Source organism: Lynx rufus, unplaced genomic scaffold, assembly GCF_022079265.1.
Source record: "Lynx rufus isolate CCGP_SWC_20201006 ecotype Redwood Valley unplaced genomic scaffold, mLynRuf1.p SCAF_6, whole genome shotgun sequence".
Taxonomy (NCBI): Eukaryota; Metazoa; Chordata; class Mammalia; order Carnivora; family Felidae; genus Lynx; species Lynx rufus.
Window position 1 is genome coordinate 146,306,185 of NW_025814878.1, and position 26,913 is coordinate 146,333,097.

The 26,913-nt window shown below is 53.0% G+C and overlaps 2 protein-coding genes across 3 annotated transcripts in view; one reads left to right on the forward strand and one right to left on the reverse strand.

Moving 5' to 3' along the window:
* On the forward strand, positions 1-8,086 carry MOG (myelin oligodendrocyte glycoprotein). Its single transcript, XM_047103086.1, has 7 exons — positions 1-82; positions 1,101-1,448; positions 5,166-5,279; positions 6,184-6,204; positions 6,420-6,440; positions 7,709-7,825; positions 8,031-8,086. The coding sequence occupies exons 1-7, from the start codon at positions 1-3 to the stop codon at positions 8,084-8,086; spliced, it is 759 nt and encodes a 252-aa protein (XP_046959042.1).
* Positions 7,321-26,913, reverse strand: part of ZFP57 (ZFP57 zinc finger protein) — a 23,043-nt gene continuing 3,450 nt past the window's right edge. For both annotated transcript variants that reach the window (XM_047102320.1, XM_047102321.1), the window contains exons 3-6: positions 12,394-12,837; positions 11,442-11,568; positions 10,937-11,020; positions 7,321-10,289 (exon numbers count right to left, since the gene is read on the reverse strand). In XM_047102320.1, the coding sequence (XP_046958276.1) occupies positions 9,064-10,289; positions 10,937-11,020; positions 11,442-11,568; positions 12,394-12,837 (1,881 nt within the window). In that variant the 3' untranslated portion in view covers positions 7,321-9,063. The remainder of the gene's footprint in view (positions 10,290-10,936; positions 11,021-11,441; positions 11,569-12,393; positions 12,838-26,913) is intronic.

Here is a 26,913-nt window from a genome sequence, read left to right on the forward strand (position 1 = left end):
ATGGCAAGCGCATGGAGCTCCCCTCCACCCAGCCTTCCCTCCCTCCTCCTCCTCCTCCTCCAGCTGTCCTTCAGCTATGCAGGTAAGAGTTCTCTTTATTTCTGGGGAGGCCCAGGGAGACCAACAGCAGAACATCTGCTTTCCCGGGGCTCACCTCCTTCAGTCGTCCTCACGTTGTCCAGCGCGGCCGTGCTGACCCGGCCCCCTCCCTGGAAAGCCTCGCTGGCCGGCTGCAGCTTCAGAAGAGACCCCAGAGCCCAGAGCGCGGCCTTCACTCGGGCCTTCCTTGACCTCCTTCTGACCCAACTTTCCAGCTGGGGTCTCTTGCCAACCGAATGGGCAGACACTGGTAACAGCTCCTGGGTTGCTGTCCAGGCACGATGAGGTATATCACACAGTAGTTCCCGTCCCCTGAGAAATCTTTGCCGGTGTCCAGAGGCATGCCGTTGTGCTCGAGAACCCTCCTGCACACATCTGAGCGCTGGCCGGGGTTAACAGCGGAGCCTGGCCGTCCTGTGCTGACAGAAATAGAGAGACAGAAGACAGACGCGTGACCTCAGGGAGCCGCCAACGGGGAGGCCCAGTCCTGCTCTCCCTGGCCAAGTCCTTGCGTGTGTCGTGGAGGAAGCAGCAGCTGGGAGGCTGGCTGACACCTTCCAAGGGGAGAGGTTTGGGAGCGTGGGCTGAGGCACAGACCGGAGGGAGGCCGTGGAAGCAGCTCTGGGCACAGGGTGTGGACAAGGACGCAGGACCGAGAGGCAGTGGGTGGGGGGGAGGCAAACCCTCCAGGGGAGAGTGGGGACAGCTTGGTTTGGTTCAAACAGGGGGCTCCCCACCCCCCTCCTGGGAGGGAAACCGCCAGGTGCTGGGCCACTGCCCGCGACGGGACCCACAGGCCAGGCTGGAGGGTGACCACACGCCAGAACGTCCCTCCCGCCCGGGGCCCCTCTGGCTCCTCTGTAGGCCGCGGCTCCCTGCTTCCAGGATCCCACGTAAAAGCCGGCGTCTCCCCTCAGTGCTGCAGAGGGGCCCCCCGAGACTGGCCCGTGCATCACGGTTCCCTCTGACACCCACTCTCTTCTCTTGGGTGTCTTGGACAGGACAGTTCAGGGTCATAGGACCCGGCCACCCCATCCGGGCTCTGGTGGGGGACGAAGCAGAGCTGCCGTGCCGCATGCACCCGGGGAAGAACGCCACGGGCATGGAGGTGGGGTGGTACCGGCCCCCCTTCTCCAGGGTGGTCCATCTCTACCGCAACGGCCGGGATCAGGACGCGGAGCAGGCCCCCGAGTACCGGGGGCGGACGGAGCTGCTGAAGGACAACATGGGCGAGGGCAAGGTGACCCTCAGGATCCGGAAGGTCAGGTTCTCAGATGAAGGAGGCTTCACCTGCTTCTTCCGGGACCATTCCTACCAGGAGGAGGCCGCGATGGAGCTCAAAGTGGAGGGTGAGTGGTGTCCCAACCGCCGGGGCGGGGACTCCAGTCCTCCTCGCAGCTGACGTGAGATCCCCCAACCAAGCACCTCAGTCCCGGGAGAGGCATCACGTGCCTGGGAGGCTCAGTCGGATACGCGTCAGACTCTTGACTTGGGCTCAGGTCACGATCTCACGGTTTGTGAGTTCAAGCCCCAAGTCGGGCTCTCCGCTGACAGCACGGAGCCTGCTTGGGACTCTGTCTCTCTCTTTCTGTTCCTCCCCCTCTCACTCTATCTCTGTGTCTCTCAAAATAATAACTGAATAAACCTAAAAGAAAGGAAAAGAAAATACTGTTTCAGGACCACGCTGCTGGCTTTGAGGCCATTACGCACTGCTGAATGATACAAGCAAGCTACGAAATGTAGGAAACAAACGCAGGACCTCATGGTTTGAGTGTAGATGTAGATACAGATGTTTTGCAGTAAGATATGAGAGAAAACCCATAAGAAAGTTCAGGGAATGTGGTTCACTTTGGGGGATGAGGGGAGAGGAGGGAGAACACAGTGAGATCCAAGCAAAGGGGAGACCATAATTTTCCACGTGATCATATTTATGCACCCGTATAAAAGAGCTTCTAGTATGTGGGTATGTAGAGAGAAAATTTAAGAAGTTTTTTTTAAGTTTATTTATTTATTTTGGGAGAGACAGAGACAGCACAAGCTGGCGAGGGGCAGAGAGAGAGAGAGAGAGAGAGAGAGAGAGAGAGAATCCCAAGCAGGCTCCACGCTGTCAGCACAGAGCCCAACCTGGGGTTTCATCCCGCAAACTGTGAGTTCACGACCTGAGCCAAAATCATGAGTTGGATGCTTAACCAACCAAACCACTCAGGCACCCCTAAAGAAAAGTTTTTTAAAGGCCCTTTTGAAAACTTTTTTTAATGTTTATTTTTGAGAGGGACAGAGACAGAGTGTGAGCAGGGGAGGGGCAGAGAGAGAGGGAGACACAGAGTCTGAAGCAGGCTCCAGGCTCCCAGCTGTCAGCACAGAGCCCGACGCAGAGCTTGAACTCACAAACCATGAGATCATGACCTGAGCCGAAGTCAGACGTTTAAGCAACTGAGCCACCCAGGCGCCCCTAAAGAAAAGTTTTTTAGATAAAGAAAACCCAAAATAAAAAAACCTGAGAAATAGAGGCAGCAAAATCCAAAATAATTCATTTCTGATTATTTCGTGCCACCAAATGGGATTGTGAATAATCTGGAAGTTGGTCCGAGTGTTTGGAATGTTTTCCTGCATTTGTTATAAACAAAGGTGTCATTCCTAACGAGTCAAAATGACCAAACCCCACTATAATGAAGCCCTCAGTGGATGTGTTTGTGGTGTTTCCTCAGACAAGAAACATCACTGAAAACCCCAGGCTTGGCAAACGTGGTCCAGGTGGATAAGCAAACGAAGTGAGTGCGACTCCAGGAAGTGACAGGCGTGCCTTGAGCGCGACCCCTCATAGCCTCCTCTCCCGTTTGTATGACGGGTGACTCGGCATTTGTTCTCTGGCATTATCACAGGCTGGTGAAGACGTGGACAGGGTGAGGCAGAGAGAGAGGGGGCTTTCCTGTTGAAGAACAAAAATGTTTCAAGGGCCCGCGCTTCAGGCCCTTCCCCTCCTCCCCACCAGCTCTTCAGACAATCGTTTACTTTTGTGTGCTGTGCCGGGACCAGGAGGTGGCATTGTATGCACGATAACAAAGCACTGTTTCTGGAGGAGAGGCAGGGATGTGAAGATGGCTTTGTGAGCCACAGATTGTTGTGCACACAGCTGGTCTACTGGGGGGTTGTACCTGCAGGGAAGGGGAGTCTGCTGCCTTCCATCCTTCCCCCTCCTGTCTGCCTCCCCCACAGGAAAGGAAGGATGAAAACAAGAGAGAGAATGGGGGTGAGAAAGGAAAGGAGGAAGGGAGGGAGGGAGAAAGAAACAAAGACAGAAGAAAAGAAAGAGAGAGAGAGATGGGGGGTGAGAAAGGAAGGGAGGGAGGGAGGAAGAAAGAAGAGAAAGAAAGGGAAAAAAGAGAAAGAAGAAAGAAGGGAAAGAAAGGGAAGGAAGAGAAAGAAAGAGAGAAAGACAGAAAAGAAAGAAAGAAAGAAAGAAAGAAAGAAAGAAAGAAAGAAAGAAAGAAAAAAGAAAGAAAAAAGAAGGGAAAGGAGAGAAACCAAAACCGCCTCGGGGGAGAAAGTTTTCCTTTGATCCTCTCATTCCAGCCCCCTCTCCCAGCCCAGAGTCCGCAGGCCTCAGAGTCTAAAAAAAGACTGATTTACAAGTAAATGCGGGCCGCCTGCCTCGCCTGGGGAGCCAGGAACCTGAGAACCTAGGACTGAAAGGAAACCCCCTCCTTCTCCAGCCTTTTATCTCTCTTTCCAGCTTTATTTTTTTCTTGTCATTTTTGGTGGTTTAACTACTTGTCTCTGACCCTGTCTTTGAACTCTCCAGTGTTGAAAGTCGGGGGCACACGAAGCAGACAAATACTGCAGTGACCGCACCACCTTTCGGCAAGAATCAGCCGGCTTCACACGACCCCACTCAGCCCCCCTCCCCAGGCGGATCCTAGGCGGTTCCTAGGCGGCATTCTCCTCCCGTGGCTAAAGGCTTGGGAATGTAGGAGAATGGAGTAGGGGAGCAGCACGTGACGTGACTCGGGTCATGAGCCCCACGTGCAGGTGGAGTTCACCTGGGGAAAACTATCACTCGAATGAGAGATAAATCAACACTCGTATCATATCTTCTAAAATTAACAAAAATTCCTTAACATCATCAATACCCACTCTGTGTTCGGATTCCCCCGACTGCCTCACAAACATATCTTCATGTTGCTTAGTTTGAGTCCGACCCCAACCGACCCACCGCTCGCCTGTGTCCTGTGGGGTCTCCCACACCGTTCATCACGTGGTCTGCCTGCACTTTTCTTGTGAACCAGGGGAGTTCACTCCGATTCCGGTTTAATTTTTCAGGCATTCATAGAGTCCTTACTGCTTCACTTCAGAAAGGCTGGTATCACTCCCTTTCTTGTCTGTGGTTCTAACCCTGTGGGAAGGGACAGAGGTGGGCAAAGCACGAGCTGTGCAAGTGGCTGCTGGTGAGAACTTTGAGAGAGGGACTGGCACTTCCTTCTGGTCAGCGTAGCAATTCGCGCAGCCTAACCTGCAGCTCCAAGGGTTTTCTTCCTAAGAAGCCTCCTGGACCAGCTGCCTGCAGTGACTTAGCCCCCACCTTTGACAGCGGGGTCTTTATCTGGCCCCCCAGAGGGGGTAGCAAGAAGAAAAGGGCTGGACCCCAGCCGGGCACGCTGAGATCAGCCCGGCCCAAAGGGTCCCAGGGAACAAGATCCCAGGAAGGAAATGGTAGGTGGGAGCCAGAGGCCGGCCCTCCTACGGTCCTACCACATCCCTACTCATAAACCCTGTGGGTGCTACTTTCTCAAACCCTCCACAAGACGGGTTCTTAACCTTTCTCTATGTCACCCCCGCGGCCTCGAGGCCCAGCCCCCGAGTCTTAGCTGGTTCTCAGAACTCTGCGACTGGCCTAGGGAATAGCCCTGCCAATAACCAGCCCTTCCTGGAAGCAAACCTGCCTTTCCTTTGAGGCCAAGCTCAGCTCTTCCATCTTCTTTGACCCCGGGAGACGCTTGTTCCTGGCCCGCTGGACGCACGCAGGCGCTGTGCTGGTGTTGGGCGTGCAGCCTGGTTCTGCCTTTCAGATCCCTTCTACTGGATCAACCCCGGGGTGCTGGTCCTGATGGCTGTCCTCCCCGTGCTCCTCCTGCAGATCTCGCTGGGCCTCGTCTACCTCTGCCTGCAGCACAGACTGAGAGGTACAGGCTGCACGGTGGGCTGTTGGGACCCTTCCCTGAACCCAGCTGGCCTCTAGAGCTTGGTTGGCTGCTGTGTGGTTTTGAGTGAGTTCTGGGTTCAAAACTCCACGATGACAAGTTTTACGTCTTGCCCGGTGCTTTCGTTTGTGTAACAGGACCTTGCATTTCCTTCTGAGGTAGGCCCGATGTAGGACGGCCCATTTTACAGAGGACGCACTGAATAAATACCGGACAGCTTCGGTATTTACTGAGGCTGACCGCCTTGTAGGGGGCAGAGCTAGTCTCACCCGAACCACACCGGGAGACTGAGCTGCAGGGTTGGACGGGTCTGTGTCTGGAGGAGGGTTAGTAAGGACCCGCCACGTACTAGGTGCTCAAAACACTTCCTCCTTCTTCTCCGTCCAACACTGTCCGAGAAGTCCCTTTGTGCCCCGAGTGTCCGTGCAGAGCCTTCTCTTCCAGGTGTCCTCAAAGCCAACACACAGGACCCTGTCCCCCATCCCACCCCTGGGGAGGGCACGCTGGCAGGAGCAATGAAGGGGTCCTCTGTCCCCTTGAATTCACCTGGGTACCCGGTGACCTCCATTCACGTGGCGGAGCAGGAACAGCCTGGGGTGGAAGCCGCCCGTCCGCCCCAGGGGATATTGTGATGCAAAGCGTCCAGTTGGGACCCCGCCTCTAAGTACCAGTCCTCCTGAAGGTTTCCTTCCTCCCGTCCCCATTCAGACAGGAAGAGGCTTTAGATTTACAAAGTGACAGCCCTGAGGGGCCAAGGGGCCTCGGAACGGAGAACCTTCCGGGGGAGGGTCGACAGTAAAGCCAGGGCCCCCCGGCTGCCAGGGGCCAAAGGGGCCCCGTCCAATGCCAGCGCCGGCACTAAAAATGCTGCCTTTCTCTGTTTTAGGAAAACTTCGGGCAGAGATAGGTGAGTTTCAGTCTCGCTCCATCTGCCACCCCTCCCTTTGGTTTTGGCCATTTTCTCTGATACCCTCCCGGTGCCCCCTTCCCACGGAAAGGCTGTGGCATTTAAATTGCGCCAACTTGGCTTCCCCAACCTGCTGTCAGCCGGGGTGGAGGCAGTCCCTCCCTGTATCACTAGAAACAGTTTTCAGTAACACAGGCTCATGTGTTCCCTTTCAGAGAATCTCCACCGGACTTTCGGTAAGTGCTGGGGCCCCGGTTCCCCGGGTCACCCGGGTGGTAAGAGGCCTGGCTCCTGGCTGGCCTCCTGTCCGCCCTCTGCCTCTCCTTCTCTCTCTGCGTAAGTCACATCTGTCTGCATGTAGGATTGGTGCTGACAGCAAATTCTTCTGTTACATTTCTGTCCCAAACGTGCTAATAGCCTTCCGTGCTAACCCGTTCTGTAGGAATCGCAGGGACTTTCTGCACATCACTTCCCTTTTCAGACATTACAGAGGGGAGGTAAGCCGATCTTTTGTACATACACTTGACGTCTAGTCGGGGAGGCGACAGAATTGACTGGAGAACAAAGTACTTATGTGTCACCGCCTGAGCTCACATGGTGGAAACGAGCTTTCCAGAGCACAGAACAAGCAACCGTACCTGCCGGCTTCGGGAGACAGAAGCCACCAAGGCCTGACAGAACGCTGGCCCCTCAAGAACAGTCTCTGTCCTTTCTGTCCACTGCAGGCTGCCCAGGGCCTCAGGAGAGCGCCTGCAACACAAGGGCCCAAACAGTAGTTGCGTGGACGTTGCAGAAATCGGCAGATGCCATAAGCAAAGCACGGGGCCCTGCTCTGAGCAGCCTTCCCGGCCGCGAGCGGGCGATCCGAGCGTCCAGGGCATCGCATGAGCGTGCAGGCCACACGCACACGTGCACACACAGACACGTCTTTGCAACCCAGACAGGGAGGACCAAGATCTTTGTTTTGTAGGATTCATGCAGATTCTTTGTCCCGTGAATCTCCTCGGCATTCTGGCAAAGTCTAACGGACCCTTTTCCAGAAAAATGTTTTTAAACGTACACATAAACCATAACACAGAGGACTGCAAAGAGAACCACTGAATTGAAATACAGGTATCAAAATATAAACACATTTGCATTTAGTAACATGTGATCTGTAATATAGTAATGAATGTTTCTTTAAATTACAAAAATGCTTTAAATAAGAATGTAGCAGCAGGTCTAATAAGTTACAATTTCAAAACATTGACAAACATTTTGAGAATTCAGCAACAACCCCAATGGGAATGAAAGTCATCTATGGTTTCCACCGGCGATAAAGGCACAGGCACTGCTGATGACATACTGCTTTTCTCCCCCAAGTTCACCAACGCCCTGAGCTCTCTGCAGACCCCTGTGGGTTCCTGGAGCCCAGGTTGAGAATGCCGACAATGAAAGGAGTGCGGGTGGGTGGGGCTCAAAGGACACACAGTCGTTAATCCCGTTTGTTCTGTGACCCACCCAGACCCGCACTTCCTGAGGGTGCCCTGCTGGAAGATCACCCTGTTCACGCTGGTGCCGGTGCTCGGACCCCTGCTTGCCCTGGTCATCTGCTACAACTGGCTGCATCGGAGACTGGCAGGTGCACAGGGCCACAGGGTGACCAGAGCAATGGGGCACCAGGTCATCCCCGAACAGGGAAAGAGTGGGACCAGGGCTTAAGATGCAGGGAACCGGATTTTGTCGCCCCTGTGTCCCCAAGGCCAACCCCAGACTCCTCAGGGACTATGTGGGGAGGGGGCCCGTCATCTTCCACCGGTCACCCATTTCTCTCTCTCTTTTTTCAGGGCAATTTCTTGAAGAGCTAAGTAAGTTTTCTTCCTTTCTTCCTTTTGTAAGCTGAGAACCAAAGGCCAGGAAGGCAGAAAAAGGAAGTGGGGGCAGCTGGGCGACCCCAAGGGGGAGGCAGGGGCCTCTCCCACGCGCTGCCCAATTCCCACACTGTCCAGCAGCCACCTGGCACCTCAAATCCAAGACCAACCATGGAGGAGAGAGGCTTCGCCAGGGCTTTCCCTGTCCTCGGGTTTAATGGGTTGGTGATTGTAACCACTGACAGATTTTCAAGTCACTGTCTCCTCTTTCCAGGAAACCCCTTCTGAGCTGGACTGGCCCATGGACCGGCCCTCAGGATGCGGATCCCCCATGTTGAACACTCATTGGCCTCCTCGCTGCAGGGACTTTCCAATCTGCGTTTCCAGGAATGCTCGGAGTTGCCAATGGGATTGCGTTTCCTTCTGTCGTGGCCTTTCTGTCCCCTCGTCTCTCCTGTCCTGTCTTCCGTCTGGAAGCCCCCTCTGGCCACAGCCAGGCGGGCGCTCCTCTCCCCGATGAGGTCACCTGAGCTGGACAGCGACACAGGCAGCAGGCTCTCAGCCTCGGACTGTGACCAGGACCCCCCCCTGTTGCACATTCCAGTGCTCTAACCTCGAAAATGGTGGTTGTTTCTTCCAAGATGCCAGTCCTGAGGGGCAGGGCAGAGAGGTGGAGGGCTGCGGGAAGGGGCAGGAAGGGTCCAAACCATGAGAGCTGAGTGAGCGAGCTGCTGGAGACCCTGGGGAGCCCGGACGTGGCCCGCAGCCCCCTTCCCTCCTGTCCATCAGAGCCTCCACTGTTTTCTGCAACAATTACTACTTGATGGTCTGTCAGACACAAAGAAACAAGCAGGTGCTAAGTAATGATAATACAGGTTTCCGTGAACCACTGCTCACCCCTGTTCCTTTCTGCATTTCCCTCATGACCCCTCACCCCTTCCTGTGCCTGGAGGTCAGGACTAGGAAACGCAGGCGCACAGAAGGGCTGCTTCTTCATGTCCCGAGACCCTCACGGCCTCACTTGCTTTCTCGGCTCTGCACCCCCTCTCCCCTCCTCCCTGCCCTCTCCTGGGGGCCCAGGGCCCAGATCCCGGGGCACAATCGGCTCCTTTCCTGCCAAAGGGGAGGTGTCTCGGAAGAAGCCAAGCCACTGGGCCAGGATCGCCCGGCACGCGTGGGGGCTGCCCAGACACGGGTCCTTGCCTTTGGAAGCCCCCCAGTGGCCCACGAGGCCCTCCTTGTCCCCGAAGCAGACGTCACAGGCGGGGCAGCGGTACACCTGCTGCCTCCAGTGCGTGTGCTGGTGTCTGGCCAGCCCCGACAGGGACCCGAAGGCCTTGCCACAGCGGAAGCAGCAGCGTGGCTCGGTGACGTGGGCCTTGTGGTGGCTGGACGGACAGGCTCTCCCGCTCAGTGTCGGGGCGCAGCGAGGGCCAGAGGAGACCTGGAGTCCTGAAGGCTTCGCTGGGGGACTGGTGTCCAGGCAGGGGGCTCTGGTGTCAGGCTCCTGGGTCCCGGTCTCACGCCCCGGGGTTGCCGTGGCCGGTGCCCGAGGCTTCACAGCGATCGCCTGCTTCCTGTCTGCAGGTGGCTGGGTCTGAGCTACAGGACCCTTGGTTCCAAATACAGGTTTTCGGGTCCCGGCCGCGGGCTCCCGGCTGCTCGCCTGGCTCCTGTCCAGGGGCTCCCAAGACACAGCGCTGGAGCCTGGAGGGCTCACAACATGCTTCCAGTCCCTGGCCACCGGCTTCCGGTTTTGGTGGGTCTTCTGGTGGCGTTTGAGCTCAGACTGGTCCCGGAAGCCCTTTCCACAGAGGGCGCAGGAGTGGGGCCGGTAGCCCAGGTGCGCACGGCGGTGACGGCTCAGCCCTGAGGCGTCGCAGTAGGTCTTGTCACAGAGCGGGCAGCAGAAGGGCCTCTCCCCCAGGTGCATGCGCCTGTGGTAGCTGAGGTCCCTGGGGTTCCGGAACGACCTCCCACACTGGCCGCAGCTGTTAGTCTTGTGGGGATTGTGCACAAACTGGTGGCTGTGCAGGTTGGAGCGCTTCCTGAAAGTCCTGCCACACACGTGGCAGGTGAACGGTGGCCCGGCCTGGGGGGCTGAACACTCAGCGGCCCTGGGCCCGGAACCCACGGGGGCACAGGGTCGTCCTGAGCCTTTGCAAGCAAGGGGGACCTCCTCATCTCTGCCCCTGCTGCTTGGACTCCCTTCTGGAAGCTCCTGCTTCCTGCTTCCTGCAGTGGGCGGGGGGGGGGGGGGGGGGCAGGTTAACAAGACCCACTCACCAGAGGGCCCCTGGCCCGCCCTCCCTCCCTCTCCTACTCCGGGCCTCACAGGCCAGAGCCAGAGCAGACGTCTGGGTTTCCAAATTCAAAGCAAATAAAAATTTTAAAGTGTAATCTTCCAGTAAGATCAGAGATCAGAACTTTGGGCTACACCTACATTTCTGGAAATCCACTTTCCAGAAGCTCCCACTGAATCCTATAGGTGACCTCATGTGTCATATAAACGGGGACACCAAAGTGAAGGGTGGTGCCCTCACTACTCAAGCTGGGATGAGAGGCGCGAGCCGGAGCATGCGGTCAGCACAAGTGTCCCCTGCGTGAGCTCAGCACTGAGCTCATGTCCCTTCGTGTCTGCTCTCTCGGAAGGAGCGTAAGCAGTCTATGTATGGCCCAATCCTAGAGACTCCAGATGCTCGCTTGTCCCAGTTTAGGTATTCCTCTGGAGCCACGGGCGTGAGCGAATGGCCCCAGCTCTCCTGGAAGGATGCGGGCTGGGGGAGGGTGCCTGAGCCCTGGCGCCCTGGGTCAGCTTCCCAGCCACCCAGGGCATGTCCTGGCCCCTACCTTCCTCCCGCCTTCACCTTCGCCACACTTACCTGAAGGGAGGCCTTCTCCATTTGGGGGTTGGAGCTGGAGCTCGGTCCTCCACTGTTCTTCTTCTTCAAGCTTTGTGACCAGATCTGGGTTAGACAGAAAGATGCCGACTCGGGGGTGGGAAGGAGAGAAGGTTGAGGCCCCAGGCCTGGCCCTTTCCTATCCAATGGGAACAACAGGCTACCTCCTTCCATATCCTTGGTTTAAGGACCACAATGTGGGACACTTAGGTGAGGAGGAGACCCCTAGCAAAGTCCCCGGCACACGATAGGAGCAACTCAGTCAACACTGCTCAGATAAATGGGTACATTTTCCAACTGTCATCAAGTTACAAGTATTATCTTTGCCTTCATAAAGGCTTTTATTTCTTCTTTTACCCCAAGCTTAGTGACCTACACCTTTCACACCTGTAAGGTAAGGAAGATACGGGGTCAGTAAAGCCAACTGGGAGCTGCCTGCTGAGGGAAACCAGATGTCCCAAGAGCCCTGTGAGCCCCAGGCTCTCACCTACAGACATCAGGTTTCTGACGGTCTCTGACATAACGTCCTGGTACAGGGCCCTCTGACTGGCATCTAGATACATCCACTCCTCCTGGGTGAAGTTCACTGCCACGTCCTCAAAGGTGACTGGCTTCTGGAAGAGCAGGAGAGACTCAGGGAGTCTGTAATGAGACAGGCATCCAAGGACGAGGCTTAAAAACTGAGGGAAGGGGAGTGCCCGCTGGCTCAGTCAGGAGAGTGGGTGACGCTTGATTTTGGGGTTCTGGGTTTGCACCACACACTGGGTGCAGAGATATCTTAAAAAAAAAAAAAAAGAAAGAAAGAAAACCATGGAAGGGGGGCAGAAATAGGAAAAGACCAATGCAAAGCCAGCAACATTGATCTAACAGAAAGGAAGGCGGGGCCCCTGGGTGGCTCAGTGGGTTGTGTGTCTGACTCTTGATTTTGGCCCAGGTCATGATCTTATAGTTGGTGAGATCAGTCCCCACATCAGGCTCTGCACTGACAGTGAGGAGCCTGCTTGGGATTCTCTCTCTCCTCTCTTTCTGCCCCTCCTCTGCTCAGGTGCACATGCTCTCTTATGCTCTCTCTCAAATTAAATATATATATATATAGACAGAGAGAGAGAGAGAGAGAGAGAGAGAGAGGGAGAGAATAGAGAGGAGGGAAGAAAAGATGTGTGTGTGGGGGGGGTAGGGGGCACATACGCTGAATATACAAAAATAGCGAACGTAGACAAAAAGGGCCGTCACTCCCCGAATTCTAGGAAGGGCTCCTGGGTGGGGTGGAGGCTCAGACAGTCCTGGCAGCCCCGTGTCCTGGAGTTGTTGAGCTTGGGACAGTCGGAAACTCCGCTGGACCACAGATGGGGACCACAGATGGAGACCACAGACTGGGGACAGACAGAAGTGCTCCAGGGTCCAGGACAGCCCCGCCCTCCCCAGCTGGGGGTCCTCACCTGCACCCACGCCCTCCACCTGCACTCTCTCCGTGCGGCTTCCTGCTGGGCATCTTCCTCCACCCGAGGGAGCAGTTTCTGCACACGCTGGACGGGCTTCTCCATGGTGTCTGTTTCCGGCTCTCTCCCCTCCTGGCCCGGCCCCCCAGGCTGGCCGCACTCCTTCCCGGGGCTTTTGGTCTCCGGGAAACGCAGCAGATGGAGGGGCTCTGCAGACGCCTCAGGCTTCGGCATGGCTTCTCCAAGGCCAAGGTCTCTGCCCCGAGGGGCTGTCGTCCGGTGTGAAGTCCCCTCTTTCACAACGCAGCGCACCTTTGGTTCAGGCTTCAGAGGCCGGTCACCAGGGCTCAGCCACCAGCGTCCGGGGACACCAGGCTGAGGCTCCGAAGACACCGGCCCTCGGTTCCTGCTCTGAGTCACTGGCTGGCGCCCACCTCTAGGAACCTGCAGTCAGAGGGAAAGAAGACGAGGCAGCAAGAGGGGAACTGAGTGACCACAGTGTCTTCTCTGGACCACAGGACCCTCTCCACACGGCCGGGATGTGACAATCACCCACGCTAAGGAACCTGAATCCCAGAGGTGCCTGCAAGCTTGGCCCCAGCACAGTTGTGTTGGAAGCCTCTGCACCACTGAGGAAATGGTTCCTGGGCAGCACAAGCTCTGGATGGGTCACAAACCCCTTGTGCAAGCCCCCGGCCCCCAGTTCCCCCCCACCCACCCCCCCGACTGCACCCTTGGCCCAGCAGAGCCCACCGGCAAGGCCTGGCTTCCCTGCGCTGCACGAGCGGTGGGAACAGCATCTGCTGGGGTTCAGGGAAGAGGCCCCCGGATCGGCCCAGCACTGACCACATCCACACCCTCGGAGGGGAAAGAGGCCGTCTGGGGGAGGCTCAGCACACCTCGCGGCCCGGGTCCTGCCCTCCCAGGAGGCAGATCCACCGAGGGAAGTGTCGCCAGCTCCCTATTCCCAGGCTGCACCCTGTCTCTCTCTCGACCCCCAAACCGTTGTCTGTCCCACAGCAATTCTGCCAGCGACCCAAACCCGGACTCACCCGCCAAGCTACAGCTGGTGAGCTTTGGGCCTTTGAGGCCTCGAGGCGGGCAGAGCCCCTGCACGCCCCCCCCCCCCGCAACTGCACTCGTCCCCCCACCGCCCGCCCCTGCATGCGCCCCCAGCTCAGCCCTCCAGAACCCTTTCCGGCCTTTGCCCAGCCCTGCGACCTCGGGGTGAAGCCTCCCACCAGCAGGGAACAACACAGAAGGCTCAGCACCATGTGGCACAGCGTGTCCCCTTAACTCCCCCCGGCAGGGGCTGAGGAGGTCCCCCTATCCACCCAGACCACACTGAGCAGGCCCTGATGCCCCAGCACCGCAGGCCACACCCGGACACCCAGGTTTCCCCTGGGGTCCCTGTGGTGCGGAGCTCCTCCAGGGTGAGGGGCGCGATGCCCGCCTGCCCGCCGAGGTCTGGGCAGACGAGTGAGGGACAGAGACCCCACATGTGCCTCTATCCACGCGGGCTCCACACTCCCCCGCCCCACTCACCCACCGCGCTCTGGGGACGGGGACTCCGGGGCGTGGGGCGCCTCCGAGCCCGCCGCCCCGCTCCCCCAGCCAGGCTGCACAAGCCCACCGCCCGGTGGCCCAGCCAAGGTCAAGGGTTCACCGTCTGAGAAGCCAGAAAGGAAGAGAGCCCGCCCCCTCAGCAGCCCACCCTCCCACCCGCAGTCACCGTTGGTCCCACCCACACCGGGACCTCGCCTCATTCCCAACCTTCCTTTGCTCTTGAAAAAAGAGGATTAAATGATCTCTGATTAAAACTCACAACCTCCCACCACCATCTAGAGCCCAAAGGAGAAAAACAAGACCCACAGGCCCCCAGAAGGAGAGGTGCAAACACAGGTAAACAGCATCATAGAAAAATGAAGGCCAGGTGCCTGGAGGATCAGTGGGGCTGAACATCTGATCTGGGCTCAGGTTGTGATCTCCAGCCCGTGAGTTCAAGCCCCCAGTAGTGCTCTGAGCCGACAGCTCGGAGCCCAGAGCCTGCTTCGGATTCTGTGTCTCCCTCTCTCTCTGTCCCTCTCCTGCTGGCACTCTGAATCTCTCTCTCTCAAAAATAAATGAACATTAAAAAGATTTTTAAATAATAAAATAAAAAGAACAATGATGGCAAAGGGCAGATCACACACGGGGACTTCAACGCTGGAGCCCGGGGAGCAGAGGACCCTGTGGGGTGGGACTCTGCTGGCCTGGGCCACTTACCCTGACTCAGTTCAACCTTCTCAAGTGGTATCTCTCTTTTTTGCAATCAGTCCAACAGATACCACATTTATTTTCTCCACTCGATTGGCACTTTTTCCATTTTGTATTACTATCATCTTTTATGTTTCACATCGGCACGGGCTTTACAAAGTACTTTTGTAAACATGGCCTCCTCCACTGAATCCTTGAAGCATCCCCTTAGGTAGACTAGTTACTCTGGCTGTACAGGTGAGAAAGGGTCCCAAAGCCCGCCTGCCGCTGCATGGGGCCTGAAAGCAGACGCCTTGCTCCCGGTCTCCAGGGCCAGCACTGTGTGGCTGGCAGGCGCCCAGCCTTAAATCTCTTCCAGGAGCCCCTGGGCACACACCATCCCAGTCTGCCTGCAGAGTCAGATAGGCTGCTGGGGGTGGGGGCTGGGCAGGAGGGAAAGTGGGAGGGGCTCCTGCGGACTTGCGGCCTTCCTGAGGCCAGGGGAAGGGCTGCCTAGGGTGCTTTCCATTAAGCCTGAGAAAACAAAAGCAGCCTTTCAATAGACAGGATCTGAGCCTGCACGTGCACAGACATGCCTCTCTTTCCTTGCTCGAATCCCAGCCCTGGTTACACGTCACCTCATTTGGAAAACAAGGCAGCTGGACCCCAGACCATAGTTTGCCACTTTGATCTGATCCTCAAGTCTTGAGGGTCAGCAAGGAGACAAGGGAACGAACGAATAGGGAGTTTGTGCCGTGCGTGTATTCAACACGCACTGGACCACAGGTTTGGGGAGGGGGTTGGGAGAGCCCTAGTCTTGGTCACCAGCAGCACTCAGTGCTGTGGACGCTCAATTGAGTAGCAGGAGTGTATAACCTGGACAGAGAGCAGCACCGGATGCACCATGATGAGAAGAAACCAGGTAGGGGAAACCAAGTTAGCTCTGCTGACAGAGGCAGAGGAACATTCTGAAATGTGGGGAGGGGTGGGACAGGGGCAACAGCAATGTGGAACAAGATAGGACGCAGATACTGAGGTTCAACAGGTGTGGAGAGAAGGACTGGGAGGAGGACTGGAATTGGGGCCACCTCTGTGCATGGAGCCTGGGGCCTGGGTTTGGTACAACTGAAGGCTGACGAGAAGGGGACAAGGGAGAAACCCTTCTGCTTCTCATCTGTGTGGTTCCAAACACCGACACAAACCCTTGAGCTGAGCACCAGCCTGGTGACGCAGACCCTGGTCTGGAATCTAGCAACAACCAGGACGCCATTTTGGTAGCCGCCTTTGAGGATTTAGTGGAGGCCATGTTTACAAACAGATTTTGCAAACTGTAAAAGCCCGTGCCGACTTCCTGGTTCTCGGTCTATAACCACTGCCCGACCTCCTCGTTCACACACAGGCAATAAAGTGAAAGACCTCTGCACCGATCTAGCAAGCTGTGGCAAGCACTCTGCCAATGGAGCCACTGTTGGAGAAGCTCATCCAGAGGACGTGACCAATGGCTGACCAGAGAGCAGGCCCTGGGCAATCGGAGGGTCCTCACTTGCTCTCTGTCCTTGGGATGCACTCACAAGGGGGGCTGTTTCAGGGACACAGTCTTGAGGGAGCAGGTGGTGTTGACACCACGTGGATTGAATACATGACCAAACCCAGTCAAGGTCTCTATATAAACTTTTAGATTCTGGTGGACAGGTGTGTGGCCACCCAATACTAAGTTCATATGTGAGTCCCTTGCTTATTAAAACTGCCACCTACCAACCTGGAGTGGCCTGCCTTTTTCTTCAGTCACTCCTTGCCCTCCATGTATGGTGGCCTGTTTCAGATCCCACTCCCCACCCCCACCCCCACCCCACCGAGGAAAATTCCTGAGGTTTCAAACCAACAGCAACAAGTCTCTGTGACTGAAGATCTTGCTGACAAAGGCTCTAACCCAACAGTGGCACCCTCAGTTTTGGACCCACCACCTTCCTGACATGGTCACTGGATACATTCCTTTTGAAAGGAAGATGCACTTTGTTATCGGGCTCCTGTTAAAACTAAACACCTGACCCAAGGAAGCTTGGACATTTTGGCTTCATAGTCACATTTGCGGGTTGGTCAACTTGGACTCAACTTCTCACCAAGTGGGAGGGATCTGATAAGCCCTGCTTGTCACAGGGGGATGGTACATTTAGGGGTGCAGCTGGCCTGGCCCAAATGTCTCAGTTCTACGTGGAAAAGTGGCAGATGTCCCTTTGGGGAGGATTTATCCCCCAGTCTGCCGTCTGAAGCAAAGTGCTGGCTCAGCAGCGCTCTCAGGTCACCGGACCTGGACCACTGGGGTTCAGTGAAGCTAGAACCCAGTGCTGTCTCTGGCTGATGCAGACACTCAGCCTCAGAGCCAATTACTCACAGCCGGACATGGAGGCTGTCATTCTACTTGGGGGGCAGAACTCAGGGCCATTGTCATGGCTCTCACCAACAGATCAGCCTTCCTGTAATTCTACTGACCCTTGGGCTGTGCCAATGGCCTATTTGGTCAGGCACTTGGAAAGCTACGCTGGTTACAAATCTCTCCTTGGAGAGAGAAATAAAGCCAACTGCTGACCTAACATCTGAGGAGCCTGCTGTCTGATGAGACGGGCCTGGAATCAATGTGCTGAGGGAGAATCACCCCCATTGCTGCCTGGATCCATCATCATCCCGGATGCAGCAAGACGTGCACCATCATCGACTGGGCACGAAGTAAAGGGTCAGGATCTGATTTGGGTTTGTGACTGTTCCATTTGTCTCGCAAGGAGGGAGGCCACATAGCAAGGGGCATTTTCCCCACCTGCTCCTGGCAGATGGACTTGATTGGATCTCTGACCTTCTCTGAGAGCAGCGGTGCCTCACCACTGCTGACGCTTTTTTAGGGTACATGTTTCTTTTCTGGTCCAATCAACCTACTCCAGCAATAGCACTATGGCCCTTGAAACTAATCTGCTTCATGTTTTGGCTTTTCATACCATTTTTAGTCTGACAATGGTGTGCTTTTTATTGTAAAGCCTCTTGACAGTGGGCTGATACTCAAGGTAGTTAGTAGATCTTTCATGCTTCCTACCACACCATTCACAGGCTGAACAGCCTTGTCAAAAGTTGACTGAAAGGGATGTTTTTTAGTCTTTTCCCCTCACCTCCTCCTAGTCTGCCTTAGTAAGGCAGCTTTGGTCGCCCTGTGCTCCTATCCCCCTAAAAGCATAATCTCGTCTTGGCTACTTCCTGAGTAATGATCCGGACAGGTTATATAGACCTGTTTTGGAAATTCCTGGACACGATGCTTCTTTCTTTTCCCTCACAGCCTAATGACACCCCCAGGCTGGCCAGGCTGGTACCTCCCCTTGGGAGCAGCCCAGCCAAAAGAGGGAGGGGAGGCGCTAAGAGATTCAAACTTATTCTGGCTCAGTACTAAACTAGGATTCTGGGATTTACTTGGTCCTAGATTATAAGGGTAATGACCGCTTGATTGAATACATTGCTAAGTCCCAAGGCCACACACACATAATGGATTTCCATACATTTTATAAAAATGTTCTTGTTTTGGGGCGCCTGGGTGGCTCAGGCAGTTGAGTGTCCAACTTCAGCTCAGGTCATATCTCACAGCTTGTGGGTTTCAGCTCCGCATTGGGCTCTATGCTGACCGGTCAGAGGCTGGAGCCTGCTTCAGAGTCTGTGTGTCTCTCTCTGCCCCTCCCCTGCTCATGCTCTCTCTCTCTCTCTCTCAAAAATAAATAAACACTAAAAAAAAAATGTTCTTGTTTCTCCTGTTGAAACAGGAAAGGATTCTGATTGGTGCCATTCAGGTCACATGCCAACCACTGTAGCCTACCACTGGCTACACTGATGTCAATCACTATTCCAAGAGAGTAGGGTGGTACAGTTGGCTGGGACTGGGGGGAAGCAACTGTGTAAGACAAGGAGGGTGGGATTTCGCTTACCAGAAAAAGAGAGCTTGGACAAGCAAAAAGGGACAGACCCCCACACTTACAGAACACAACTTTACATGTATAAAATATGTATATAAACATAAAGGAATATCTGGATATGTTACATGTGCACCCCAGAAAGTTTGAGAAATATCTATTGGCTAAATTTCTTCTTCCTGTCAACAAAATTCTATGTCAATATGGGAGACTTTAGATAGTTCATTCTTAACTAAGTCAGGATATATTAATCACCCTGGGTTCAAGAAGTGTTCATGATTAAATGAAAAAATTGTTTGATGCATGGCAGACCCTTAATAAGTGTTATATCTCCCCTGCACCACTATCCTTCTAGTCTCTATGATGTTACCAACAAAAACATGATTTTTGATAGGTGAGGTACAGCTTACTCACTATTTGAATTGGCAGTAGGTAACAGGTAAATTTTATCAACTTTTTTTTTTTTTTTTTTGGGACAGAGAGAGACAGAGCATGAATGGGGGAGGGGCAGAGAGAGAGGGAGACACAGAATCGGAAACAGGCTCCAGGCTCCGAGCCATCCGCCCAGAGCCTGACGCGGGGCTCGAACTCACGGACCTCGAGATCGTGACCTGGCTGAAGTCGGACGCTTAACCGACTGCGCCACCCAGGTGCCCCAACAGGTAAATTTTAGAAAGCCTATGCTAGCACGGCATTGCTGACCTACTTACCATCCTCCTCGAGGGGTAAGATGTACCCTTGTTCGGCCTTACTCTGATTTGTGATGCTAACGCAATGGAAGGCTTTATAATTAGACCCACATAAAACAACATGCCAATCTTGTAAACCTTACATCCTGAAGCACTTTAACCTCATGGCTAAAGTCACTATCAGACATGCTTCAATGAGTTCAAAGTCTTATTTCATATACCTGACTCAGTAGGAGGGTTATTGTAATTGTCTGCTTTGTCTTCTGCCCCTGTAACCTTACAACCTGTTTCTGTTTTGGGCTTCCTTAACTCTCAACTGTTGGTTGCCCATCCCTGGTGGAATCCAAGATGGCAGTTCAGTTTTGTCAACCTTTCTACTTAGTCTGGTCTCTTATCCTGAGTATTCCAACTGTCCACTTATCTGGTTCCTTTGGCCCCAACTCTGGTTCCTTGAATGGGCTCCCCTGGTTCCCTGCCCATCTCCTACTCCTCAGGATTATTGATTTCCTTGCCCTCCTGTTTCCTAAGGACAGGATTCCAGCACTCAAGGTGTCGATGCTCCTTCCATGCTGTCTTTGCTGCCAATGCCTGTCAGGTCTTGTGTCTGTTGTTGGCACCTTCCCTTTTTTCCACTCCACCCTTAAATGTCCATTGAATTTAGCTGCATGGAGCTCTTTGATGACTCAGTGAAAGGGGGCCTGGTGAAGTGATGGGCAGAGAGGCCAGAATGAAGGCAGCTGATACAGACTTTTTAAGGGATGTGGCTTTGAAGGACTGCAAAGGACCAGCACAGCTGACTTAGATGGGAGAGAGCTGAGGGTACCTATAGGTCACTCACTCAGAGTGATCCAGTTGGGAGGGAGCAGTCGGATATAGAGGAGAGAGAAAGAAGAGGTGATAGCCTGAGGTTGTGGGGACGCAGAGATGCCATTTTCCACTGTGAGAACAGAAAGAGAGAGCGAGCAACAGTGAGCGGAAAAAGAGAATGAGCACATACACGAAAAGATGCAGAAACAAGAGTTGGCAGGTATGCTTACTGCCTTGCCTCTAGTCTCTTGTAAGGCCCAGTGGCTTGAGAGACTTTAAAAATTTAAGATACTTTCTACTGACTTTTTTTTCTTTATACTCACCCAAGTAAGTTTCTAAGGCTTGCAAGCAAGAAAATTTGACCATGACATTGCTGATTTCAACTCATCAAAATTTTCAGCATTATTTTTTTAAAGTTTCTATTTACTTATTTTGAGGGGGGTAAAGGGCAGAGAGAGGGAGAGAGAGAGAATCCCAAGCAGGCTCCTCACTGTCAGCACAGAGCCCGATGTGGGGCTTAATCCCATGAACTGTGAGATAATGACCTGAGCCGAAATCAAGAGGTGGACGCTTAACCAACTGAGCCACCCAGGTGCCTCCAGCATTATTTTTTAAAGTGTGAGTATGGATGACACACGATGGTACATTAGTTTCAGATGTACAACACATGATTCAACAACCCTATGCCTTCTGCTGTGCTCACCACAAACGCAGCCACCATTGGTCACCACACAATGCTATTACCATTGTCTTGACCATATTCCCTGTGCTTTCATCCCTGTGACCAACATTATTTCTACAGGGCAGACTCTTGACCTGAGCTTATTATAAGAAACTCCAGAGTCCCTAGTATACTTGGAACCCACCACTCTTGTTTTTTCTGTCTCTAAACAGCTCACCTGGCCTCCTGCTACACACAGAAAATAAGCCATGTGAAGGAAACACCTTTCTTCACATATGTGTATTTTTTCCCTGTGCCTTACCTCCTTGGAATTTCTGCCACATCTGCATGGGGAAAACTTGGGGGGAAAACAGTATCAGCTGGGTGTACTCCTCCAGTAACAAGTTTCCTGGTTTTCTTATCTTCTTGAGATACAACTTATCAATCCATCTGATGTATTTGTCGGGCGTCTTTGGTTTTGGAGAGAAATTATCACTGTAAAAACGTAATCACGTGGAGAACCCTAACAGTTTGCAACTACACCGTTTGCACACAGCCACCAAGTCTGCTGCTTGGGCTAAACTTACCCAAGTATTGGAAAATACCAACATTCACAAACTATTTAGTGGCCCTCTCTTGGCAACTGCTTGTCAACTTAGAAACCATGAGGGTACGGTGATCAAAGGCCACCTCCCCAAGATCTGACTCCACCGGTCTTCCTTGTTCTCCCAACAAAATGCATGCTTCTGCCACTTTCTGAAGGCTTGCATCAGGCTGCTTCACTGTTAGCAAAGACCTGTAAGTACAAGTAGTGACTGTTTTCATAAAGGCCAAAATCCTCTTCAGGTTTTTTTCAGTTAGGGAGAACAAGTGCTCACGCAGGTCTTTTGTAAAAACCAAGTGGTGTGACAGGAGCATTAGGAAAACAGGGCTTACTCTTTGTTTATGTCATGTCAGCTGATGTAGGTTCCATAGCAATGCTCCCGGCTGGGAGGGGACACCTGCATCCTTTGTGCAAGGGATCACCCCATAATGACAGTGGCATGGGGCACATGTGCAAGGGACTGGGGAGGCTTCTCAACCAGCTGCACTTTAGATCCATGTGGGGCTGGTTACCATCAGAGATGTACCAGTACACATCCCTATCAACTTTTTTTTTTTTTTCCTGGCTCCAGCCTGTTTTCTGGCGACTTCTCCTTTGAATAGTTCTGGCTGGATGAGAACTGTACGCTCATGCCTTTTTGTGCCAACAGCTATATTCTTTGTGGCACTTCCTGATCCATTTTCATCTTGTTAAAACTCAACTCTCCCCCTCAATTTCCAAGCCCATTTTTTAAATGTTTATTTATTTTGGGGGCGGGGGAGAGGCAGAGAGACACAGAATCTGAATCAGGCTTTAGGCTCTGAGCTGTCAACACAGAGCCCGACACGGGGCTTGAACTCACAAACTGTGAGATCATGACCTGAGCATGACTCATGCTTAACTAATGACTGAGCCACCCAGGTGCCCCTCCAAGCCTATTTTAATGAAGTGTGGATGCCAGTGATATCAGCACAAACACTGAATGGCAGATTCTTAATGCTATTGTATTAATTCAGTAATCTCCATGTTCTTTTGCCCATCCTTGTTCTTCTGCACGTCCCAACTGAGCCAGACTGCTGCTGCACAATCCCCACCTGTCCAGACAGGGAAGCTCTTCCTGGCTGCAGGCACCGCCCTAGCCTTCACCCAGATCCACTCACGTGTGGGTCCTGTGCACCTGCTGTTCCCTGGGCCCACGTGCTCTTTCCCATCTGCTTATCAAACTTCTCCCCTTCAGCACGGGCATCCACCTATTCCATAAAGCTGTAAACCTTCACGAAGGGGCTCTTTAGCTCTAGTCCAAAGGGCCAGTCCTTCTCCAGTTTCTGAGGCACTTAGATGTTTCTATTAGCTTTATTACTTCTGTACTAGGATTATCGATCCCCATCTGGACCATGAGATTGCAAGCTCACACGATGAGGAGGACCCTGCCCTACCCACCCTTCCATCAGTCAGTCAGCACAGTGTGGACTGACAAGATTCAGTACGTGTGGAATGAATCAGTCAATGGGCCTCCAGTGTCTCGCATCTCCTCTGAAGCCACGGAGTGCTCAGGGCTGGAAAGCTGGACTCCTGTCCCACAGACAACAGAGAACTGCTAGAGGTCCTGACCAGTGTCTCCAGGGATGTGAGCTCCCTGTCCTCCTCCTCTGGGAACCCTTTTATCCAGACTTCAGTGAAACTTTATGATGATGCCAGGTGCCTTGAGAAGAGAAAATGGGGGTGACCTTGTCTGGAAGGCATCAAAGATAGTTCTGGAAAGGGGATAAATAAAATCATGAATGTTACTGAAGGGTATTAAAAAACAAATTAAGGTATTTTAGTACCTCAAATAAAATGTAAGAACAAAGAAAGACTATGTTAACGCACGGACAGGACCTAAGAAGGTAGAGTGGCACATCATCACCTGTTCCTGTATTTGGGGGCTTGGCCCTCTTCGCCACAGCTGTTTCCAGCAGTTAACAAATGTCCTTCCTTCTTTCAACACATATTTGAACAGACTCTACAGAACAGGCCTGCGGGCACAAAACCAGTGGAATGAAAACAAGCCCCAGGAACAGGCTTGTCATGTGAAGGTCCCACAACCTAGATGCCCTGGAGACTCCTGCACACTGTGCCCCAGAAACACGCTTAAACAAAAATGTTTACAGAAGTACTATTTGTAGAATAAAAAACACAAAAACAGGGGCGCCTGGGTGGCTCACTTGGTTGAGCGTCCGACTCTTGATTTCAGCTCAAGTCATGATCTCTTGGTTCATGGAACTGAGCCCAGGTCGGGCTCCACACTGACCTTGGGGAGGCTGCTTGGGCTTCTCTCTCTGCCCCTCCCCCACTCACTCTCTCTCAAATAAACGTGAAAAACCCCCACAAAACCAAAAATTGGAAATGACCTCAACAATACAGCAGGTAATTAAGATGTGGTATATTCATGTCATGGAATGAACTACCCAAGAAGTACACACTTAGATGGTGGAGATTCAGGGAACAGACCGTGTAGAGCTCGTGAGGCTCGTGGAGATGAGTCACTCTGACGCACCCCCAGCACCAGGAGACTGGGGAGGGGAGGAGGACAACCAAGGAGCCTCAGAAGGGAAACCAGTGAGGCTGGAGAAAACCCAGGAGAACATGTTATCCGGGAAGTCATGCAAATCAGAGGCGCCTGGGGGCTCAGTCCGTCGGGTATCTGACTTCTGCTCAGGTCATGATCTCGCAGTTGGTGAGTCTGAGCACCACGTGGGACACTGTGCTGATAGCTCGGAGCCTGGCGCCTGCTTGGGATTCTGTGTCTCCCTCTCTCTCTGCCTCTTCCCTGTTCATGCTCTGTCTCTTTCAAAAATAAATAAACGTTAAAAATTTTTAAAAGACGTGCTTCAAAGAGGAAAAAAAGGAAATGAAATAGTGTTTCACATCAACATGGGTGAATTAAAAAATATTAATGAACAAAAGTAAATTATATAATTTTCATCTATATACATGCCATAAACAGGTAACTATGCACAATTATGTCACTTAGGAATACATACGTAGATGACGAAAACTACAGAAAGGTGTTAATTACCACAAAATTCAGGCCAGTGACTGCCTCTAGGGATGAGGGAGGGGTGTAAATGTGAGCACAGGGGGTTCCAGGTCTCAGCCTCAGCAGTGGGTGCCTGGACATAGACATTTTCATTTGTATATTCACTTTGTACTGAGAAGACGAAAGAATACAAAAGAAAAGCATTAAGTGTGACTCATGATTCATGGTTGCTTGGGGTAAAGATGGTTGTTCACACACCGTTCAAGGAGATAAAAGGTGAGCTATGAGGTAGACATGACGGAGTCAGGTCTGGCCAAACTGAGCCCTCTTACCAGACTTTTACTCTGAGATGGATGAGCTGTGAAAGTACCTTGCAATCACCAGCTGCTTTTACACTAGATTTGGAGGAGAAAGAGGGAGGCCGACCTCACCGTGTCTAGCACTGAAAACCTTCATGGTAAACAATCCCTTACAGTTATGTATTTCTTTAAATGTTTATTTATTTTGAGAGAGAGAGAGAGAGAGAGAGAGAACGGGGAGGGGCAGAGAGAAAATCCCAAGCAGTCTCCACGCTGTCAGCGCAGAGCCCAATGTGGGGCTCAATCCTATGAACTGTGAGATCCTGACCTGAACTGAAAACAAGAGTTGGACACTCAAGCAACCAACTGAGCCACCAGGTGTCCCTGGATTTTTTTTTTTTTTTTAAGTAATCTGTACACCCAACGGGGGGCTCGAACTCATGACCCTGAGATCAAGAGTCACCTGCTCCACCGACTGAGCCAGCCAGGAGCCCCTACAGTTGTGTACCAGGTTGCTTTTCAGTCCCACTCAACTCAAAGGGCTTACCCTAGCCCTACTGATTGGGGTTTCTAAGTTGGACAATACACCCTGTTACAAGGCTGAGGGTCCGCCACTGGGACATGGTGACGCAAGGCCAGAAAAGGCGAGGGCAGTGTGCAGGAGGCACAGGTGGGAGGTGGCTATCGTGCTGAGGAGCAGCAGTGCAGGACAGCCCCATCACTGGGGGATGCAAGCAGCAGGCCCAGGAGGGGGGCATCAGGACCCCCACAGCCGAAGGGTGACACTCCCCACGGTGTGCATTTTCCATGTCTCTGATTCTCTACTCACCACCTCTGAACGCCTACTTTCCCAACTTTTAGGTATCTGGGAAGAAAATGAACTGAAAATGAAATCAATAAATTTCATTCTGCTTGGCTACTGAAATTCCCACTAAATGCATAAATTTGTTTTCTGAGTTATCAATGAGTGTTAGAGGACATCTGTTTGAGAGAGAGTTTGCTTTACCTCTGAGTGGATCCAATGCTGGGAAGATGTTGCTTTCATGGCCACGTGTGGAGCTGGAGGCAACCTGAGAAACCACTCCCCTCCCATGGGCTCCCTCCTTGCTCAGCTGGGCTTGGCCAGGTGCCCTCCTTTGCACAGGGCCTGTGCACGCCTCCAGCATCACCCAGGCCACGTTGTGAGTGGGGAGTGGTCTATGCCATTACTCGTGAACCAATCAAGGGCAGGGACCTCTTTTCATTCACTCCCAGTAACTAATAATACCTGGCATATAGGAGGCTGTCAGAATTAAGTTCCTCAAACAAACAAAACTGTAGGGTCCCATTAGTGGCTCCCTGATAAAATTATGAATGTGAAATCAAAGACCCAACACTGACCTTCAGCAGTCTCATCAGGACACCCGTCCTGGGTGGGCTGGGGCAGGGGCAAGGTGGGAGGTGTCTGAGAACAACCCCTCACTCAGATCATTGACCAACCACCCAACACAGGAGAAAAACAACATCAGAGGATTAGCAACCTGAGCAGAGAGGCCAACTAAAAACAGCCAGGTTTCAAGTCCAGAACCATGTGATACAGATGCGACCTCACCCAACTCTGGGGAGAGATGGGAAATAGTTCAAAAAACAAAGTCCACTTCGGAGACATGATTTTATTCTAAAAGCGCTGAAACTTGACTAGTCTTTTATTTTTCCCACTTGGCTTCTCAAAAAGGGCGGCATAGTTAGGAATTCTCTTTGATGTGGTTTTACGGCAGTATTCCCTTCTTCTCTATTCTTTTCCACGAGAACATTCACTTTGATCCGACTTCTACTGCATGGCTGCAGGAGTGGATATGCAGTGATGCTTTCAAACTCCTTCACCTCTCTCTTTGCTCTCCTGTGCCTCCCATGGGTCAGCGGCGTGTTCTGGCCTTTTCTCAAGACTCCCTCCTTGAGTCTCTGTTTTCCCAGCTCTCTGCCCCGCAGCATGCGTTCCTGGTGACCTTTAATTTGTACCTGTTCCCTCTGGCTCACTTGCTTTCTCCTCTGTGCGCTCAGGATGCTGTGCTCCTCTGGCACAATTCTGGGGAAGGTGGTTTCACCAGGAGCCTGTAGTAATGGCCTACATGTCTTATTCTTAACCTCTCTGACCTGACCTGCTCTCTGGATGTGACTTTCTATGTGTCCCCCCTCCCTCGCAGGAACCAAATAATACCGTTTTTGTCTCTCCACGCTTTGGGTTGTTTCCCCCTTCAATTTCTTCTCCATTTCACACCCTGTCTCTTGTTCCCTCAACTCCACTAT